This window comes from Balaenoptera physalus (genome assembly GCF_965194825.1).
Source record: "Balaenoptera physalus genome assembly, chromosome: 1".
In the NCBI taxonomy this organism is placed as follows: Eukaryota; Metazoa; Chordata; class Mammalia; order Artiodactyla; family Balaenopteridae; genus Balaenoptera; species Balaenoptera physalus.
Genome location: NC_138882.1, coordinates 135,748,347 through 135,771,818, shown reverse-complemented (window position 1 = coordinate 135,771,818; position 23,472 = coordinate 135,748,347). Strand labels below are relative to the sequence as shown.

General features: G+C 35.8%; 1 protein-coding gene across 3 annotated transcripts in view; it reads left to right on the top strand.

Moving 5' to 3' along the window:
* Window positions 1-23,472, top strand: part of LRRC7 (leucine rich repeat containing 7) — a 533,218-nt gene that overhangs the window by 486,931 nt on the left and 22,815 nt on the right. For all 3 annotated transcript variants that reach the window (XM_082418775.1, XM_082418774.1, XM_082418778.1), the window contains one exon: window positions 10,487-10,561. In XM_082418775.1, coding sequence (XP_082274901.1) covers window positions 10,487-10,561 — 75 coding nt within the window. The remainder of the gene's footprint in view (window positions 1-10,486; window positions 10,562-23,472) is intronic.

Here is a 23,472-nt window from a genome sequence, read left to right as displayed (position 1 = left end):
TGCTGGAAAGTTGGACTACTAGATCAGAATTTAGACTGTGTTATTTTAAAATGTATATATATGTGTATATATATTTTTAAAATATATATTGTTAATAAATTCAGAGTTACATTAAGCAGTAAATGAGTAGTAACAGTTTATGATTACTGTATAAGGTACAAAATTACAAATATGCATTTGTTTAATTGCAATCATCCTTACAATATAATTAACATAGCTATACATGATCTTAGTAACCAATTCTATTTTTTAAGTGTAATGGAGTAGAAATTATTTCCCATTTTTGAAAACTACTGGATCAAACCCCATTACCATACACAAACCACATTCCCATAACAAGGCACTATCATTGAACCTCCAAGAACATTTATTAATAGAAAATAGGAAGTGTTGGAGTAAACCTTAAGTGATTAAAGAAAATCATATCTTAAATTCGTGTTTCTCGTTGTTTATTGAGGTATACCAAGGTCTGTGTGTTTATTGAGAGAGAAAAATCATACATTCATCCTATCCTCTACTTAAAAAAAATTGCTTCCACCTTGACTCTGTGACTAATTTAGTAGGATACGTAGACTAAGGTACAAGATTTGCTTATTCCTATACTGCAAGAAGACCCTATGATATGTTGGGTTTTGTATGACTTGCACACACCAGCTGGGGCAGCTTCAGTTCTCTGAAGGTGTCCATCTCTGAGCCATAATGTGAGAGTGGTGAAAGAGACAGAGAATCGAGAACCACTTTTACTTAGGTACCTCCTACTGATTGTGAACTAGGGCATTCTCAACATAATCGACATAATCATCCTTTAAAATCATAATATGTTCTTAGTCTCAGATGTGTACAACTGCAATGTCTTTTTTCTTTAACTTATATCTCTTAAAAAAATTATACAGGTAAGAAATGAAAACACTCTCACTATAAAAATTCAAATAATACAGAAATACAGAGACTAAAAAGTGAGAAAAAAAAAAAACCCTCCCTTTTCACTCTACCCCACACTGCCAATGCACAGCTGTGGCCTAAGAGCCACTTTGTCAGTCAATGTATCAGGATTCCACAACTAGAGTGTCCTCTGGACATTTGTCACTGGCCTTTTTGACCTCCTGATTTCACCGCCAGCTCTAAGCAATACTTCTAGTATGGTCTACTCTACATAAAACCATATTTTATCTAAAAGAATCATAGTTTGACTGAATGTAGTTTACAATACAATAATTTTTCACTTTAAAAACCTTATTTTAGCATAAGTGACAAAAAAGCTTTGACTGAATTCTTCACTTTTCAATCCATTATTTTGAAGTGGTGTAGATAGTGTCAAAAAATTTGACAACTGAAGGGGCTTTGAGGAAGACTGCAGGGGTGATTTCTGATTTCTGCAGTAATCAGAAAGCTGATTACTGATACTATTTTAGTAGTACCTAGGAAGGAGATGCCACAGCCACCTACAGTTACCCACTCTTGTTTTTAATGGCTTCTACTATTTTATGCTATGTATAAAGCTGAGAAGAGGACTTCCCTGGTGGCGCAGTGGTTAAGAATCCACCTGCCAATGCAGGGGGCACGGGTTCAATCCCTGGTCTGGGAAGATTCCACATGCCATGGAGCAACTAAGCCCGTGCAACACAACTACTGAACCTGTGCTCTAGAGCCAGCGAGCCATAACTACTGAGCCCGCGTACCTAGAGCCCATGCTCCACAACAAGAGAAGCCACCATAATTAGAAGCCTGCACACCGCAACTAGAGAAAAGCCTGTGCACAGCAACAAAGACCCAATGCAGCCAAAAATTAATTAATTAATTAGTTAATTAATTTAAAAGAAGAAAAAAAAAGCTGAGATGAAAAGCCAGTAGGAACTCTGATCGAATCAGTAAGCTGTATGAAGCTCAGCAATCCATATATTCACCACCAGTTGAGGTCTCATATTAAATACAGGCTTTAAAGAATTCATAAAATAAAAGAAATGAAAAATATTTCACCTATTTTTCCCAAAGAGGCAAGAAATCTGGAAAGACAATTATGTGGAAGAGTGTGATCATTTACTTTTAAATGAAAATATGAAAATCAAATGAAAGAAAATTCTTTTTTTAAGCTTAAGAATTTTACCAAGAAATAAACAGGAAGAAAATGTACATTCAGTCAACAATACACAGACTCCCAGAGATTTTTAACTGTTATGGAATAATTGCAATACTGGAGCAATCAATAAAAGGAAAATTACAATTATAATTCCTAACAGGAATACCTCAGAGATATTGGGGTTTGTTTCCAGACCACTGCAATAAGATGAATATTGCAATAAAGCAAGTCCCTCGAAATTTTTGGTTTCCCAGTGCATTTAAAAGTTATGTTTACACTATATTGTAATCTATTAAGTGTGCAATAGCATTATGTCTAAAACAATGTAGATACCTTAATTCAAAAATACTTTATTGCTAAAAATGCTAACCATCATCTAAGTCTTCAGCAAGTCGTAGTAATAACATCAAAGATCACTGATCACAGACCACCATAACAAATAGAATAATAATGAAAAAGTTTGAAATATTGCAAGATTCACCAAAATGTGACACGGAAACATGAAGTGAGCAAACGTTGTTGGAAAAACGGTGCTGATAGACTTGCTTGACAGAAAGTTGCCATAAACCTTCAATTTTAAAACTGCATTGTCTGCAAAGTGCAATAAAGTGAAGCACAGTGAAACAAGGTACGCCTGTATAAAGTAATCAAAGCCAAACATAATTTCAACTCTTATATTCAAATTCCCCAAAAGAGAATAGTGCCTGGTGATCAGCACCAAACTATAAAAATAAAAAAAAAAATCGATTTTTTAGTAGTCAATTTGTCATTTCTAACAGGAATCTCAGATAAAAGGAAATAAACTGCTTACTTCTTGGTTGTTTTTATCAAGTCATAAGGGCAGTATCTTGAAAACTATATGTTTATATACATTTTTCTTTTTGGCTACTAAACAAATCTTTACAATGACATGAAAGAATGGTGCAAGTGTATTTTTTCTGTTAGGATCACTCCATTAGGTTGTTACTAAGATATTTGTAATCACATAGCCAATTTCTATGGGTTTAAATAGTCTCCTGTTGCTCCAATGCATTATTTTTTTTAATAGATCTTTATTGGAGTATAATTGCTTCACAATACTGTGTTAGTTTCTGTTGTACAACAAAGTGAATCAGTCATATGCATACATATATCCCCATATCCCCTCCCCCTTGAGCCTCTCTCCCATCCTCCTTATGCCACCCCTCTAGGTCATCGCAAAGCACCGAGCTGATCTCCCTGTGCTATGCTGCTGCTTCCCACTAGCTAACTATTTTACATTAGGTAGTGTATATAAGTCGATGCTACTCTCACTTCACCCCAACTTCCCCCTCCCCCCCTTGCCATGTCCTCAAGTCTGTTCTCTATGTCTATGTCTTTATTCCTGCCCTGCCACTATGTTCATCAGTACCTTTTTTTTTTAAGATTCCATATATATGTGTTAGCATACGTTATTTGTTTTTCTCTTTCTGACTTACTCTGTATGACAAACTCTAGGACCATCCACCTCACTACAAATAACTCAATTTCGTTTCTTTTTATGGCTGAGTAATATTCCATTGTATATATGTGCCACATCTTCTTTATCCATTCATCTGTTGATGGACATTTAGATTGCTTCCATGTCCTGACTGTCGTAAATAGTGCCGCAATGAACACTGTGGTACGTCTCTTTTTGAATTATGGTTTTCTCAGGGTATATGCCCAGTAGTGAGATTGCTGGGTCATATGGTAGTTCTATTTTTTACAAATGTAACCAAGTGATTTTTATTTCAATATTTCTTTATTTAAAAATTAATGAAAGAGAGTTTTGAATTCCTTTAAACATCTGTGCATAAGATTTTTGTGAAATTTTTAGAGGACTTTGGTCAGTTGTATAATTTGTATCTCTGTCTTTTGAGGCTCAAATTTTTTAGGTTTCTAAAGCAATTCTTTCTGTTCATTTTTTATGGATTTTACATTTCATTGTTTTGTCAGCTAAAGTTCAGTCATACACTGAATCATCATATGCAGGTGCCAATGCCCTCCTTTTTTTCTCTTTCTCTCCTTTCCTTCCATCTCTCCTTTCCTCCCTCTCCCCTCTCCTTTAGTTTCTAATGGTCATGGGATAAATCTCTTCACTTGCTGCATATAAATTCCTCAGTTGTTAAGGTAGCAAATTGTTCAAAGCTCAAGATTTGTCTCTCAGCAATTAACCTTAAAATATTTTGTTTTCACACTTTGACTCATAGAGAGTAAAGCTATTGAAACACTTTTATTCTTGATGTGTCTTCTAATAATCACAGGGATTAAGTAAACACAGTCTACTGTGTATGTGTAATGCTGCTTCTATGAGCTGCATCATAGCTTAATATTAACCTTGCTCAATTCATGAAAAGAAATTATTTGCCAATATTTGGCCAAAAAAAAAAAAGTTTCCCCTTGCAAGCTATTGAATCTATGTCTGTGTTTGCTATTTTTATGGGTCAGTTTTTTCTCCAGAAACGCTCTTTGAACTTTTATAATTATATGAAAGCATATGATACCATATTCTATAATATATAACCAATGTGTTCTGAATTGTAATTGTAATTGTATGCAATTTTTATCTGAGATATGGCCTTCCTAGAAACCAATTTCTTAGCATCAGCTAGAGCCAAGTTTTTTCAGAATTTTAAAGAAAAGCGTATTTCACAAATTGAAGTTGTAATTCCCTTAAGACAAGTTCTATATTGGTGTCTACATTTACAATAGCTGAGACTGTCACAGTCATTCACCTTCATCATTAAAAAGCCATAAAAAGTTCCTTTCTCCTCTAAAGTTAGAATGTTAAATGTTGGCCTTGTAGACTAACTTTCAAGGAACCTTGAGTCCTTCAAGGTTTACGTCCAGAGATGCAGAGACTAGGTAACCAATAAGACAAGGTCAGATTTTAACACTGTGTAAAACCTTCCGTACTCATCCATTTACAAAATTACTTGTGAAAAGTAAAACTTTTTAAAAACCCATTATGGGTACTTCTGGAAAAACTTCATTTATGACTTATATGAAGACTGGTTTAAAAACTGGGGAAGAAACATGAAATGGCAAAAGATCAAGCCTATTTGTAGCATCCGGCCAGCGCTCTCCAGATTAGCTTTGGTTCAAACCTATGGGGGTCCCTCCGTGATACATGAGTCCATTGTGTCTGTGTCTGTCTCAAGCACACCCAGATATTGGTGTCTGATAGGAGAAAAGACTTGCATTCTTTGGAAAGGACTGCAATACTTATCTTGTTGCTCTGTTGTGAGATGCCCTCTAGAGGTGGTGCTAAGGGAAAACCACTGTGCTGTCAAGCCACTAAGGAGAGCTGGTGATGAGGTGCAAAACATTAGAGAAACACACTCAGAAATGCCATAAGCCAGTAACTAGACTCTAGCAGCCATTGTTACAGAGCTGATGTTGGCTTGGAGCTACCAAAGGAAGTAGCCTCTAAAAGTTATTAAGAACCATCAGAAAGCCCTCTTGTTGGGACCCATGTCCATTATTCAGAGTAAACAATAATTGGAGCCATTATCTCTGACAGCCACCACTAGGAAACCACAGATGATACAGGAGAGACTTTCCAGCCCTCTTCCCATCCCCTTCCCTAAATCAAAGATGCAAATCCTCTTATCTGTTGGGAATTCAAGGTAAAGATAACAAATGTCGGCCTTTCAATGTACTCTAAGACTAAGAGTAATGAAGACTTTTCTGACAGTAAATCTGGTGCAGTTGGGAGACTCAGAAATCTCTTATTGCAGGCTTTGCTGGAAAGAAAGACCCTGGATTGTAGCTCAACCTTCAGACTTTCAATAATTATAATAACATTTATAGACCCTATACTGAGTGCCATCTACTGTTCTAAGTATTTTGTATGTGTTCACTCACTTAATCTAATAACTATGAGGTATAAACCACTATTATAATCAGTTTACTGATGAGGAAAAATTAAGTACACAAAAGTTAATTAACTTGCCCAAGGTCACCAATTTATAAATGGTGAACACAGACAGGCTAACTCCAGAACTATGCTCTTATTCACTTCTTTCACTATATGGTAGGCAGAAAAAAATGGCCTCCCAGAGATTGCCACATCCTAATTCCTAGAACCTGTGAATATGTTACATTACAAGGCAAAAGGGACTTTGCAGTTGAGATTAAATTATGGAATTTGAGATGAGGACGTTATCCTGGATCCAGGTAGGCCTAATCTAATCACATAGGTCCTTAAAAACAGAGAATCTTTCTTGACTGTGGTCAGAGGGAGATGTGAATGTAGGAGAATAGTCAGAGAGATGCACAGTTGCTGGCTTTGAAGATGGAAAAAAGGGACCACGAATGTGGACTTTTCCTAAAAGCTTTTCCGAAAAGGCAAGGAAACATTCTCCCCTAGAGATTCCAGGAAATAATGCAGCCCTGCCAACACCTTTGTTGTAGCCCAGTGAGACCTGAGTTGAATGTCTAACCTACAGAACTGTCAGATAATAAATCTGTGGTGTTTTAAGCCACTAAGTTTGTGGTAACTTATTATAGCAGCAGCAAAAAACCTAATATACACTACTCATTGAAAAACAGTTACTGAGGTATTTTCCTTATTTGGGCAAAATGGATTTGCTATATCACTTTAGGTATACAGATTATTTCACTAGTTTGAATGTATTGCATGATAGTTTGTCTCACATTTAGCACTCCGCAAATGTTACAAGAAATTTAGATCTTGCCCGAAGAGTTATAAAATTGGTCATATGCCATGATTTGGATCTTTGATACATACAAGATGGCTTACTGATGCTTGGAAGTTAGAAGATGGCTTTTTACCAATCAGTGGGAAGTTATTGTTCTAATTTTCAGAATACAAATAGTCGGATGATTCCTCACCAAAGTCTGTCATCAGTGTCAAAGTGTTCTTTGAAGTCTCAAAAGAAAATGAATTTGTTGAAAGGGTGACACACTGCTACAATGAACTTTTTGAAAACAGTGTCAAAGTTTTCATATTTCTCATCAATATTCATCATAACAGAGACCACAAAAATGGGTTCAGAGTTATTTGGTCTCTTTCATATGACAGTGTTTATATGTCAATACATAAATACAGTGAAAAATCAGGGCACTGGCCTTTTCAGGCAGTCTTTGGGGAAACATTCCACCTCCAAAAATAATGAATGCTACAGACCATTATCAAACATAACACTCATTGCTATCTGTTTTGACTAATGTGGCAATATGCTGGCTGATAGGATATATATAGAGAGAGAGAGAGAAAGAGACAGAGAGAAAGAGAAACTATGCCAATGAGCAGTAGCAATTTCTTAGTTGGTAAAATTTATTGATTGAAAAGAAATATTAACACTTAAGAAAACAGCAATAAATGCTTAGGAAGACTCAGGCCACCACAAGAGAAAGCTTCAAAGCAAGTCTCCAGAACAGTGGTTGAACCCCGCAGAGCTTTGTGATGATTGAAATTAAACCTGCTATAGAGACATGACTTTGATATTCTTTCAGCAGTCAGGTTGTGGAGTGTCACTAGTTCCTCTCAGCATTGCGATATCACGGCCACAATTCAGTTCCTATGGTCTGGATTCATACAAAGATTATTAAAACTGTTCCCGTACAATAAGCTGAAGAACGGCAATCAAAATTAACTAGGTAGCACAGACTTTGACTGCTGGGATAAAATAATAGCCAAAACAACTTCGCCTTCAGCATCCAGAGATGCAGTGTCATTCTGCCTGTTGTACAGAGACCGCAACAGCAAAAGAGGGGGACCACCAGGGGAACTGAGTACTCATACAGTCTCCTGGATGGATGGAGTATGAGAGTTATGTGCCCAGTATGAAAAGGACTGTAAGGATTATATGTGTTTTCACAACCAGTGCCATTCACTGGTCTGGTGGATTAGTCATTGTGCCTTATTTAACTGTCCCTTTCAAACAACCAGTTTTCTTTTTCCTTCTGAACTGACCATTTGTACAACTGAACTGACCAAAGTAACTAGCTGTTTGAACATCACACCAAATTGTGACACCATTAACCTAAAAGGTTTCTTAAGTTTTTATTACTATTTTCTTAATGCTATTAGTGCCTAATCATTGTAGAAAAATTAGAAAACAGAAAAGCAAAAAGAAAGAAAAAAATATACATATATATGATGTCTCATTACCCAGTACAACCACTGCTAATGTTTAGGAGTATATTCTTCCAGATATTTTCCCACACAAATATACATTTAAACATGTTTCAGCAAAAATAGTATTATGCCGCACATAATGTTTTATAACTTGCTTGTTTCTCTAAGCACTAGTGTCCTTCTATAGCTGTCATCTAGGACTTCATTTTTAATGACCACATATCGTTCTATTGTATACATTTACCATAATTTATTTATTTAATCAATCCCCTGTTATTAGACATTTACATGTGATTTGCAATTTTTATTATTACAAATAATACCGTGATGAACATATTAGTAAATACATGTTGCATACTTATCCAGTTTTTTCCCTAACATAAGTTCTAGAAGTCAAATTACTGGTTAAAGTTATGCAGTTTTCTAATATTTTAACACCTACTGTAGTTTCATCTTTGAATGGGAAAGATAACAGGTTAAAATCAGAAAGATAAAAATCATTCAAAATCCTTAAGTTAATGTTTCATAAAGATCTAAAATGCTAAATTAAAACACATAGAAATATTTTAATTAGGGTCTGTTTGTTAAACCATTTACAAAGACATACACACACAAAGTATTGGGTTTAAGTGAGAGTTATTAAGCTTACAGATCAGTAAATGAGATAATTTTCTAAATAACAGGCAAAGTCATTAAAATATTATCTTCTATTAATACTCAAGAATTAAAAACAATAAGAGCCATATTGATATATAATTCACATATCATAAAATTCATCCTTTTAAAGTCTACAGTTAGGTGGTTTTTAGTATATTCACAGAGTTGTGCAACCGTCACCACTATCTAATTCCAGAACCCTTTTATTACCTTAAAAAGAAATCTGTACACATTAACAGTCACTCCCCTTGCTTCCCAGCCCCTAGCAAACACTAATCTGCTTTCCATTTTTATGCATTTGCCTCTTCTTGACATTTCATATAAATGGAATCATACAATATGTGGTTTTTTGTGACTAGCTTCTTTCATTTAGCATAATGTTTTCAAGGTTCATCAATGTTGTCAGTACTTCATTCTTTTCTATTGCCAAATAATATTCCACTGAATAGATATACACATTTTGTTTATCCACTCATCAGTTCATTCTTAGTATATTAATCAAAATCTTGTCACCATCATGTTTAAAGTACTTCAGTAGCTCCTCAAACTGATAAAGATGTCCATTAAAGACCCATCTTGATCTGGTCCCTAGCTACTTTTGGGGATTGATATGATTTTCTCCCATGTTCCCAACCACATCCACTCGAACTCTTCCACAACCACTGCAGTCATAATAGAACTACTTGCAGCTTCCTGAATGTAACAGGCACTCTCACTTCTGTATGTGCTATCCCTTCCGTGTAGAATATCTTTCCTTTTCTGTGTGGATACCTTTTACTTGTCCTTTATGATTCCGTGTCAGATATCTCCTCTTCTTAGAAGCTCCAACACATTAAGGTTAAGCTGGATGCAACATTTTAAATAATCTATTATATTGATTACCTCTATCATAACACTTCTCACACTGTCTTATAGTCGGTTTTCTTGACTTTTCTTCTACTATATAGTGAGCTCACTGAAGACAAAAAATATATTCTGTATATCTCTATAACACCAACAATCAAGGCCTAGCATATGGTAGACATTCAATAAGTGTTTGCTTTGTGTACATGATCAGTAAAATTAATTTGACTTTTTTATAAACTAAATCAATTTAGGAATTTTGTAACTATGTAGATGCAAACTTTATACGTTGGAATTTTCTTATGTTTAACTTGTTCATTTTACTTTAAAATTCTCAGTAACATATAAAGTAATACTCATTAAAATAAACCAGTCTTATATGTAATTCTAGTAAGGTTTTTAAAGTGTATGTTGAATTTACAACCTATCAGATAGGAGACATTTTCAATGAGGAATAACTTAAGACAACTTCAGAAGTTATACAAAATTACACAAAAGATGGTTTAGAACCATATATCAAATTATTTAAGAAAGAAATCAAGACTATGCCATGAAATTAATTTATAAATCATAAGTGCACTTTAAAAACAATATGAGCATTTTTGTGCAAGTAAAAATGTTGCTTTTCTTAAACTTGATTTAGAGGGTGGTGCCTTGCTTAAAATACTATAATAATATTTTAACCTCACATGTGTAAACTGTTTTTAATCTGTTTTCACTGTTTTCTATGTGAATGAAAAAGTTTTTAAGTAGATCTAGTTCTTGAAAATAGAATCCTAACCTCTGTTACTTCTGACTTATAGGGTATCTTTGTTACTAGGGTTCAGCCTGATGGACCAGCATCCAACCTGCTGCAGCCTGGTGATAAGATCCTTCAGGTAAGACATAAAAAGCAATGCTTTCTAAGGCCAACACTGAAACAGATATGTACCCAAGTTTTTAAGCTGAATGACTTGAATTAAGTGATTGAACATAAGTTCTTCTTACATTTCTTATTTGTCTTTATTGTTTTGGGGTTGAGAGGCAGGTCAGAAACCATTTCAGACCTATAGAATCCTATATCCCCATTACCTGGCACATGGCAGGTGTTCTGAATATTTTTGTTTAAATGAATGGTGTTATTTTGGGAATGAAAGAAGAATTGATACATACAGGAATCTATGCATAAGTATCAAGTGTAAGTAAGAATAATGAAGTACCCAAATAGGGTATCTATGTGACTTTAGATGAGGGAGAAGAGACTGTCCATGTTTAATTTCTCAACAGTAAGCTTATTACTGTTTGAATAATGCGAAACACCTGGTTATATCTCTCTACTCTCCCTGCTGAGATGTTTGAACAAAAGTTTAGCTGTATACAAGGTGACTTTTTTAAATGTATTGTGTGATGGAAAAAGACATTTCCCTAACTTAAGGCTCTGCATATCAAAAAAGGATCCCTCCAGTAAACAGTTAAGTACATGCTTGGTATAACCTCATCCATTTTGCTTTCTTTGTCCTTCTCTCTTAATTCACTTCCACTTAATAATTTCCTACATCACAGCACAAGGCTCTTAAGTATCATCAGTTTATTTAAGATTCAATATTTTGAGTTATGACCCCAGAAATTTTCCACTGTGTAACTGGATGGAACTATCTGACATTGCAGAGATTCGATCATTTGGAGAAATTATAAAATGGTTCAACATAATAAATTGAAGATTTAGGGACACTGAGAACACAGGTGCCTTCTGGTCAGATTGGCTATGCAGATAGTTACCAGAATGCAAGGGCCCCACTCAACTCAGTTCTGAGGAGATCTTCTACCTTCTATTTATTGAACTCTCTCAAAGATCCCAGAAATGTAGAAACCCTATATAGATAAATTGTCTTAGCATTTTATTCTCACACATATTTTAAACTAACTAGCAAGATCATGAAAACTCAAGTTTTCAAAACTGATAATTATCTGAAAAGACTGTGGGTTGCTCCAAGCTTTGGCAATGTCACAGGAGAAATACCATCCAAAAGGTCCAAGTCAATTCCATGCAAGCAGAAGACCAAACCAGCAGCTGGTCTTTTGAGTTAAAACATTGAAACAAAAAAAAGACACATAAAATCTAAATATTTTCTTTACCACTTTATTATTGAAGTTCTATATTTTTTAATTGCCTAGCTAGCCCTTTGATCTTAAGCATTTTATATCATGTCTAGAGAACTCACATTCATTATATGTAAAATGAGTTTATACTACAGCTAAGGTCCCCTAGCTCAAAAATTCAACTGTTCAATAATTTTATCAATTTCCACGGAAAACGGCTAAGAATAAACTGACAACGTAACTCCCTAACACTTGGTACATGCTGCTGTTTAGGAAAGGAAATGGCTAGTTTTTTTCTCTACTGAATTTCAAAGAAATTATTTTGAATCTCAGAGTCTGTAAAAAATGAAGCCAGTTCATCTGAGATCTCTGATCTATTAGAATGCGAAGCTGGGTAGAGAAGCCTTCCATAGCTTGAAACAAGTTTGGGGACTTTGCCTTCATCCATGACAGAGGGAGCAAAAGAAAGACTTTTCCTTCCAAATTCAGAAATATTTAAATGGGTATAAAAATGTTATATAGATAGAGAGCTACAGATACAGATATAGATATAGACATCCTGCAAAAGGAAATGAGAATTAAGGTGATATCTAGTTGCAGGGTTAGAATACACTTCTGACTGTGAAATTCTAAAAGGGTTATATGTGGGGAAATGAGGGTTTAGTATTTCTAGTCCCTGAGATGTGTACAGAAACAGCAAAGTGCACAGAGAAATGAATTCCCAATGCAAGAAGTAGGAAGGAATTATAAGCCAAATCAGTTAAAAGTCACAAAAACTGCAGAAGAGCTGCACCTGGGTTTTCTCTTCTCTCCACAAATGACTATCAAGAATGTAACATTTTATTTTTGCTATAGAAGTTATTTGTATCTAGTACAATAAAATCAAAGTCAATTTTCAGTAAAAGAAAAATGCCCATAGACCTTAATCAAACAAATTGCTGTATTTACAGTTTCATTCATACTAGTTAAAAAGCACAAGTGGCCAATTATATTTTCTGAAGGAAATAAAAATGGCTAATTCTAAACTGAAATCATTGCCAACATCAGATGCTAAGAGAGCAAATTATATTTTTGTCTCTTTATAATACTGTGGCTCTTAGTTTAAAGAACACTGGAAAAAATGAGTTTATAACATTGAGTTATCTGTTACTTACAAGATCATTAGAATATATCCTCACTGGAGCAAATTTATTTACAAATCTTTATGAAAGCATACAACCTGGAAAATCAAGGTAAAAGGAAAAAACAAAAACAATGAATGAGCTCCCCTTTAAGTGATGGCAGTTACTGGGTTTGATCCAACCCAATAGCAAGTAGCAAAAGAGATATAAAATAGCAAGAGATATACCTTTCCCAAATTTCCCCCAAACCCAGAATTTGTTACATAAGAGCTATCTCTTTTTTTTTTTTTCTGTAAATCTTTTTACCCACTATTCTCTTCTTATTCTGCTATGGTATTATAAGCATGTTATTTGAGTTACATGAAGATGTGTGTATTAAGGGATGATGTTAATTAAAACATATTCACATGATTATTCTGTCATTTTACTGTTCATTTTCCTAGAATAGATACTGTAATTCATGTGCATATTCAAATGACTTGCTGTGCTTAGGAAGTCATTTTGGTTTAAGACAGTGTGGCATGAGGAAAGAGCACTGTGCTAGGGCAACTGACTCCTCAAAGCCTTACCTTCTGTAAAGTCGAATTACAGAAGAGTGAGAGAGAACCAGGGAAAGCACATGGAGCATAAAAAATGTTATTCAATTGAGCCGTGTGAATTTGCCGATATCTGACCATTTTTGAAGTGGCAGTTTTGTTGATTTAACATCATAGTTTCTTTTTTCTAATGTTCTTTGCAGTTAAAAAATTCAGTCTAATTCATTATACATTTTACAATTTAAAGTATATTTAAATATAGAATATCTATTAATTATAGTTACTCTGTTGAAAAGATGAATAGACTGGAAAAAAAGATTATATTGTACTTGATAGTTAACATGACTCACAGTTGTAGCCTACAGCTCACTTGTAAGTATATTGTATTCTAGTTTATCATGGTAGTCAATCCCTATCCTCTTCATTTACCTGCCCCCACCCCTTCCCAAGACAAGAGCCTAACTTTGACAGAAGAGAAATTATATTATTCATAATTAGTTTATGACATCCAGTTCTACTTTGCAATAATTTTAAGAGTTTGGAATTTGTAATCCAAAGTATATTCCTGGTCTATGGCTATATCTCGAAGATACCAAAATAGAATAATCAAAGAGATGATAATTCGAACAAACCTGATATGTCGCGCTTTTTTTTAAATAAATTTATTTATTTTATTTATTTATTTTTGGCTGAGTTGGGTCTTTGTTGCTGGGCACGGACTGTTCTCTAGTTGCAGTGAATGGGAGCTACTCTTCGTTGTGGCGCACGGGCTTCTCATTGCGGTGGCTTCTCTTGTTGCAGAGCACGGGCTCCAGTAGTTGTGGCTCACGGGCTCTAGAGTGCAGACTCAGTAGTTGTGGTACACCGGCTTAGCTGCTCCGCAGCATGTGGGATCTTCCCAGACCAGGACTCGAACCCGTGTCCCCTGCATTGGCAGGTGGATTCTTAACCACTGCGCCACCAGGGAAGCCTGCTTTTTTTTTTTTTCTAGTCTTGAAACACCTTGGTCCTCCAATTCATAGAGACAAGTCGAGAAATCACTCTCAACAAATATGTCTGTCAAGTTTCAGTTAGTTGTTGGTAGGTTGTTTGGGTCAGAGCATGCTACCAAGACAGTTTACTCTTGATGGAGCAGGAATTACTCCAGGCTTAACAGAGAGGAGAAAAAGCGGATGAGTAGGAGGAAGAGTACCCATGGGCTAGACTGGCATCTGTCTTCAGGAGCAGAGGTGAGAGCCTGATGCCAGAACGGGTGAGCGTGGAGTACGGTGAGAGGGGAGAGGGACCCCAGGCGTGAAGAAAGAAAACCCTAAGATTTTAAAGTTTCTCACTGAGTTAGAGAATTCAATACAGATATGGCTTGGAGTGGGGACGGAGGTGAGAAGGAGATAGTGAGTTACAAGCTGTCCAGGTGCAGAATGGGAAGAAAAAGTTTAACTTCTCAGAAGTCTAAACAAAGTAAATGTCAATGGATGGCTGGGTCAGTTGTATACTGATACACGGTGCTATATCTGTATACAATTACTGAATCAAACCTTCCTTATCTGAATGCAAGTTTTGTCCCTCTTTTAATGACAAGTACGTGTGGTTAGCTGCTAACGGTATTATCTTACTTAGCTAAAGTTTATTTATTCAACAACCTTAAACAAACAAAGTGCTACTGAGAAGCCATAATAAGTGTCACAAATTCCATGCACTAAATCTCATGGCTTTTACTCATAAGAGAGACTTTATTTCATACATGTAGTCTTTTACCTAGTTTTTCAGACCACCGAGGGGAAAGCCTCTGGATCCAGGCACATTGCCAGAAGCAAGAAGTCATAGCTGACAGTTTCACTGTCCAGGAAGAGAGAGAAACATCTTTTAAAAGAAAGAAAAGAAATTCAAAAAGTACAACAGAGTCATTCAGTATAGAATAGTGTTTCCTAATGGAATCTTTTAAAATATCTTTTTTAAAAAGAGTTCCTTACTCAAATAAGTTCAGAGCCACCTCAGATTCAATCCTTTGTTTCAGAATTTCACAACATTGTAAGAATATCAAGAACCTGAAAAATCATACAAAATGATATATCCCAACATATTTAACCACGCAGCCCTCTTGACCAGCAACATCAATTAGCCACTTCCACAGAACACGCTTGGGGGAAAATCTCTAGTAGAAGCAACTAACTGGGTCCACGGCTTCATTCCAGAGAGTGTTCATGTTCATAATTATTATCATGAGTCACTAAGAATGGGTTAGAGTACGTTTATTTCTCTGAATTCTTTAAAATTTCTCCCCAAAAAAGACTACAAAAAGTAAAGAGGAGAAATTTTTGTTATGGTTAAAATGAAGTGTGGGGCCCTTAAAGAAATAAAGTATTTGGAAATTTCACTAAAGCATTTCCCAACAAGGCTAAATAAGTTAACACTTTTCTATTGTTGATCTTATTTGCTGGTTGAAAATCAAAAACATCGGAGAGGTTTGGGGAAAGGTGGGGGGGGGGGGTAGGGGGGTGGGTTCAGCATCATGTAACTCTTAGTGTTCAGAGAAATTATTGCTTATAATGATAAAATACACGTGCAAATATTTTTAAATAGCATTTGGTTAGAAGATAACCAAAAATAATTTTTTAAACGTGTATGATTTTATATGCCAGTTTCACTGCATACCTTTATCCATTTGGTTTGTTCGTAGTGTATAAAGTTCAGCACAGATAACTAATTAGAGACGGAGTAAATACTTTTTGCAAATCAAAAAAATAATATTTAGGTACTAAGTGAAACATGAAAAACAATAAAGACAAATTAAGTTCATTAAGCTGGCTCTAACTTCCATAATTTGGCTGAAATAAAAATAACATCAATTAAGCACCCATCTTGTGTCATTTAGAACACACAACAACCCTGCAAGGTATCTGTTGTTGACAGAGGTTAAATAGTTCATTTGAGCTTCTTCCATTATACAACACTGATTCTCCTGGAGCAAATTTTACTGATTGCATCACATTTTCCATTTCCTGATTTGGCAAATATGCATTAAATGCCCACAATGTACAAAGTGTTATGCCAAGCCGCGTGAACACTGCAACAAGGAAATAGAGCTAAGGTTCTACCTTTACACACCTAGCCCAGGAAGTAGACATGCCCAAAATTACACAGAGCAGAAAATGGAGGAAGAGAGACAGGAAAAAGCTGACTTCAAACACACAACAAAATCAACTCCCAGTCTGTTTTCTCTTAACAGCAAGCTCTCCACCAAAACAGAGACCAACCTGGCTACAAAGAGTTCCCTGAAAGTGAGAGGCTGATTTTGCAGTTCCTTTTGTGGTAAAGTACAGAAATAAAGTGCAGCTTGTTGGGGAACTGCTTGCAAACCAAGATAGGGAAGTCATTTTTTAGAGATGCTCATTCCACATGGTCGTTTAGAAGAAAACAGGCATTATAAAGTCGAAGCAGATAAATAAGTAAATATCCTCAGGATTACTATTTATTACCAGTTCCATGCCTGACTTTCTATACAAATAATGGACAAAGTCTTCAGTTGAGTCTCTTCTATTTTGCCATGTCTTTTTTTGAGCCTGAATTCATGAAACATTCAAGCTGCAGTACAGGTGTGCACTTAAGACAGAAGAGAAATTCTTATTTATGTTTTATTCCATGAATATTTCTTTAACATCTTTATTGGAGTATAATTGCTTTACAATAGTGTGCTAGTTTCTGCTTTATAACAAAGTGAATCAGTTATACATATACATATGTCCCCATATCTCCTCCCTCTTGCGTCTCCCTACCTCCCACCCTCCCTATCCCACCCCTCTAGGTGGTCACAAAGCACCGAGCTGATCTCCCTGTGCTATGCGGCTGCTTCCCACTAGCTATCTATTTTATGTTTGGTTGTGTATATATATCCATGCCACTCTCTCACTTTGTCCCAGCTTACCCTTCCCCCTCGCCATATCATCAAGTCCATTCTCTAGTAGGTCTGTGTCTTTATTCCCATCTTGCCCCTAGGTTCTTCATGACCATTTTTTTTTTCTTTTCCTTTTTTTTTTAGATTCCATATATATGTGTTAGTATACGGTATTTGTTTTTCTCTTTCTGACTTACTTCACTCCGTATGACAGACTCCACCTCACTACAAATAACTCAATTTCATTTCTTTTTATGGCTGAGTAATATTCCATTGTATATATGTGCCATATCTTCCTTATCCATTCATCTGTTGATGGACACTTAGGTTGCTTCCATGTCCTGGCTATTGTAAATAGAGCTGCAATGAACATTTTGGTACATGATTCTTTTTGAATTATGGTTTTCTCAGGGTATATGCCCAGTAGTGGGATTGCTGGGTCGTATGGTACTTCTATTTTTAGTTTTCTAAGGAACCTCCATACTGTTCTCCATAGTGGCTGTATCAATTTACATTCCCACCAACAGTGCAAGAGGGTTCCCTTTTCTCTACACCCTCTCCAGCATTTATTGTTTGTAGATTTTTTGATGATGGCCATTCTGACCAGTGTGAGATGATATCTCATTGTAGCTTTGATTTGCATTTCTCTAATGATTAATGATGTTGAGCATTCTTTCATGTGTTTGTTGGCAATCTGTATATCTTCTTTGGAGAAATGTCTATTTAGGTCTTCTGCCCATTTTTGGATTGGGTTGTTTCTTTTTTTTTGATATTGAGCTGCATGAGCTGCTTGTAAATCTTGGAGATTAATCCTTTGTCAGTTGCTTCATTTGCAAATATTTTCTCCCATTCTGAGGGTTGTCTTTTGGTCTTATTTATGGTTTCCTTTGCTGGGCAAAAGCTTTTACGTTTCATTAGGTCCCATTTGTTTATTTGTGTTTTTATTTCCATTTCTCTAGGAGGTGGGTGAAAAAGGATCTTGCTGTGATTTATGTCATAGAGTGTTCTGCCTATGTTTTCCTCTAAGAGTTTGATAGTGTCTGGCCTTACATTTAGGTCTTTAATCCATTTGCAGTTTATTTTTTTGTATGGTGTTAGGAAGTGTTCTAATTTCATTCTTTTACATGTAGCTGTCCAGTTTTCCCAGCACCACTTATTGAAGAGGCTGTCTTTTCTCCACTGTATATTCTTGCCTCCTTTATCAAAGACAAGGTGACCATATGTGTGTGGGTTTATCTCTGGGCTTTCTATCCTGTTCCATTGATCTATATTTCTGTTTTTGTGCCAGTACCATACTGTCTTGATTACTGTAGCTTTGTAGTATAGTCTGAAGTCAGGAAGCTTGATTCCTCCAGCTCCATTTTTCTTTCTCAAGATTGCTTTGGCTATTCGGGGTCTTTTGTGTTTCCATACAAATTGTGAAATATTTTTTTCTAGTTCTGTGAAAAATGCCATTGGTAGTTTGATAGGGATTGCATTGAATCTGTAGATTGCTTTGGGTAGTAGAATAATTTTCACAGTGTTGATTCTTCCAATCCAAGAACATGGTATATCTCTCCATCTATTTGTATCGTCTTTAATTTCATCAGTGTCTTATAATTTTCTTCATACAGGTCTTTTGTCTCCTTAGGTAGGTTTATTCCTAGATATTTTATTCTTTTTGTTGCAATGGTAAATGGGAGTGTTTTCTTAATTTCACTTTCAGATTTTTCATTATTAGTGTATAGGAATGAAAGAGATTTCTGTGCATTAATTTTGTATCCTGCTACTTTACCAAATTCATTGATTAACTCTAGTAGTTTTCTGGTAGCATCTTTAGGATTCTCTATGTATAGTATCATGTCATCTGCAAACAGTGACAGCTTTACTTCTTCTCTTCCGATTTGGATTCCTTTTATTTCTTTTTCTTCTCTGATTGCTGTGGCTAAAACTTTCAAAACTATGTTGAATAAGAGTGGTGAGAGTGGGCAACCTTGTCTTGTTCCTGATCTTAGTGGAAATGGTTTCACTTTTTCACCATTGAGGATGATGTTGGCTGTGGGTTTGTCATATATGGCCTTTGTTATGTTGAGGTAAGTTCCCTCTATGCCTACTTTCTGGAGAGTTTTTATCATAAATGGGTGTTGAATTTTGTTGAAAGCTTTCTCTGCATCTATTGAGATGATCATATGGTTTTTCTCCTTCAATTTGTTAATATGGTGTATCACATTGATTGATTTGCGTATATTGAAGAATCCTTGCATTCCTGGGATAAACCCCACTTGATCATGGTGTATGATCCTTTTAATGTGCTGTTGGATTCTGTTTGCCAGTATTTTGTTGAGGATTTTTACAGCTATGTTCATCAGTGATACTGGACTGTAGTTTTCTTTCTTTGTGACATCTTTGTCCGGTTTTGGTATCAGGGTGATGGTGGCCTCATAGAATGAGTTTGGGAGTGTTCCTCCCTCTGCTATATTTTGGAAGAGTTTGAGAAGGATAGGTGTTAGGTCTTCTCTAACTGTTTGATAGAATTTGCCTGTGAAGCCATCTGGTCCTGGGTTTTTGTTTGTTGGAAGATTTTCAATCACAGTTTCAATTTCAATGCTTGTGATTGGTCTGTTTATATTTTCTATTTCTTCCTGGTTCAGCCTCGGAAGGTTGTGCATTTCTAAGAATTTGTCCGTTTCTTCCAGGTTGTCCATTTTATTGGCATATAGTTGCTTGTAGTAATCTCTCATGATCCTTTGTATTTCTGCAGTGTCAGTTGTTACTTCTCCTTTTTCATTTCTAATTCTATTGCCATGAATATTTTTTAATACTACAGTAAAAGCCACTTGGGACTTCAAACTTCCTCACATTTAAAAAGTGCAGTGTAAATTTTTCATTGGAACTCTCTAAGAATTTAAGGTCTGTAGGTCAGATTTTTTGATAGGAAAATTTTTCAAATGACTTGGCATACAGTTATTGGAGTACTGCTTATACAGTATACTCAGCCCTAACTATATCGTAATATTTAATGAGACTACTCTATCAGATTAAAATTCTGCAATGGGAAATTCCAGGTGGTTAATGTGAAACATAATTATAATTACCTAAGATTCCCACTGTTTGGTCTCTTAATGTCTGGCTGTCAGGAGTAGAAAACATGAAGGCTTGCCCAATAACTCTAATATGGTTGCTCTATATTTTCATTTTCCCTCATCCCAAGAGCTATAGGCATTCAAAGGATACATATTAATGTACTAATGTATATCTAACATACAAGATACATGTATACTGGCCCTTTAAATGTTTGTCCCTTGAGGGTTAGTTTAAATCAATTTAAAATCATACACCAAGTCTCTAATCCCATTTCTCTTTCGGATTCTTAAAAGAATCATGCTGTCCTTCTTATTGGATAATCCCACCAAGTTTGTGGCCAAGCCTTCTCAGAAATTAGTTTTTAAATTTAGAGCTTTGAATAATCAGAATACAACAGAATTCCTGGGAGAATTACAACATCCTCTGGAGAATTTCTGTGATATAAACATCCATAATTTATCCACTTAACAAAACATTTAGCAGAAGGAAATCAAAGATAAATTCAGGAAGGAATAAGAGGATGAAATCCAGAAACCGACTACGTTTTACAGTAAATTGATTAGCTATAATCGCAAAGGTCTACTTTTTGTTAGAATTGCAAATGTTATTTTCATTAACCTTCCATCTTGTCATGTCTAAATCATGCAAAGGGGCAATTAAAAAACCTTTTTTGGCACAGATGTCAAGTGGAATTAAAACAAGGAAGGATACCTTCTGGAAAAAGCATAAAAACTATTGTAAAATGATCCTTTATACTTCAAATCAGCTAAAGCCAGAAATCCATTAATTATATATTCTTGAAGCATAAAATTTTTAGAATATCTTTTCTTTCATAGATTGTTTTCTTATTAACTTCATTTTGACTTAAGCCATTCACTTAAGTTGCAGTTTCCTCAAAATTGCACACATTTTATTATAATCCATGATAGTCTGTGTGTTTATATAAAACATATATGTAGCCAAATGTGGCAACATATTTTAAAACTTTATTAATATAACATTTGTTCTTCAAACCATCTTTTGTATTTATATTATATACATATTCAAAATGTCAAATGCATAAATGTAGATTATACACATTTACGTTTCAAAGCATCATCAGATTTATACTCTGCAATTAATATTAAATAGTATCCTCCTTTATTTCCTAAGCTCTTCTATTCACACACATGAAACAACCACGAAACCTTTCTAGTTGAAATATTGTGATTTTTCTGAACTTCATGTTAATTGGAAAAGCCCTGCTCACATGTAGTAACATAATTGTCTGATTCCCTGTCTGAACCACCTAAGATGTAAGCCAGATAGCCATATTCATTTGAACAAATACTATATAAATTCTCTTGGCTCTTCTGTCCTAAGAATATAAAAGAAAGTTCTCTAGAACTGAGATTCTATCTTCTCCTTCCATTCAAACCCCTCTGTCATTACCTCCCCTGGTATCAGGCCTACCATAATGTTCCATATCAAGAAATAAGGCAATTAATCTTAACAAGTGAATTCATTTAATGAACCTAAAACATTTGTTTCAACCTCACAACACCAATGAAACGAATTGTGTCAAGATACAGAGAGTTGTGACATAAACTCCCATCTAGCCACTAGCTGTGTGAGCTTGGATATTTCGTGTAACTCTCTGATCCTAACATTTTCATCTTTAAAAAAAAGTTAAGGTTGGGGCTTCCCTGGTGGCGCAGTGGTTGAGAGTCTGCCTGCCGATGCGGGGGACACGGGTTCGAGCCCTGGTCTGGGAGGATCCTGCGTGCCACGGAGCGGCTGGGCCCGTGAGCCACAACTACTGAGCCTGCGCGTCTGGAGCCTGTGCTCCGCAACAAGAGAGGCCGCGACGGTGAGAGGCCCGCGCACCGCGATGAAGAGTGGCCCCCACTCGCCGCAACTGGAGAGAGCCCTGGCGCAGAAACGAAGACCCAACACAGCCAAAAATAAATAAATAAATAAATTAAAAAAAAAAAAAAAATCAACAGGACTAGGTGACAGGGATGCCTGGAACCAGTCCTCTAAAAAAAAAAAAAAAAAAAAAAAAGTTAAGGTTAACTAAACAGTTCCTTCCTCTGACATTTCGTCCTTCTACTCTTATGGCTTAATGAAAATTGTATTTCTTAAATTCAAGAAAGTAATAGTGAAGTAATAGTAATAGTAGTAGCTAACATTTATTGATCGTTTACAGTGTGCCAGGCCTTGTCCTAAGCAGTTAACATATATTAACTCATTTAATCTTTAATAAACTTTCTAAAATAATTTGCTTTCTGATCTTTCAGAATCCTTTCGGTAATTTGAAGCCATTCCCAGGCAGTCCCTAGTTGTGGTCTTTTAAATAAGCTTCTTGAGATTCACCAAAATTCTGGCTTAGAGCCAAAACATTTCTGAGGACTAGAATTACAGGTAGAGTCCTAATGTTTATTTGACACAGTGGTCTAATTTATCAACCTGCTTATTTCCTTCTGGGAAATCAACTCTTTGTGTTTCCAACTATATAACTATCATTTGTACTTACAAAGCATGAAAACTAAAAGCCAATGCTTTAAAGCAATATGAAAAGCTAATTTATACAAGGAGTCTCCCTAGCCTTGAATCAGAACCCGGACTGTGGGCCTGAACATCTTGAAGCCTTGTTTCTTGGAAACAGACCCAGATTCCAGGACAGAATTAATCAAGCTATGCTTTTGCTCTGCTCTTTCCTCTGTGCCTCAGAAAACTAGGGTTAATTGAAGCCACTAGGAAATACCTGATCCTCTTGGATTTCCTGCTACCTTTATGAGCCCTCTACCTTGATCGCCTTCAGGATGACCCTTTCCAGCTCTCCTCCTGCCAGTTTTCCTGTTCCCTCCCCTCAATGCATTGGTATCCTCGTTCTTTAGTTCAGCCATCAGGCTGGCGGCTGCTTTCTGCCATCCTCTAGCAGGAAGGATTGGGCCCCGTTTCACCTTTCCCTCCCTCACTTCAGACAAATTTACCTAGATGCCCAGGTCAACGGCAAACACTGTCTTTAAGTTCTATTCTACACATCCAAAGCCATGGCTCCATCCTGCTCCCCTAGTTAGATTTCCCTTCTTTCACAACGCTCCCTTTTAAACTTA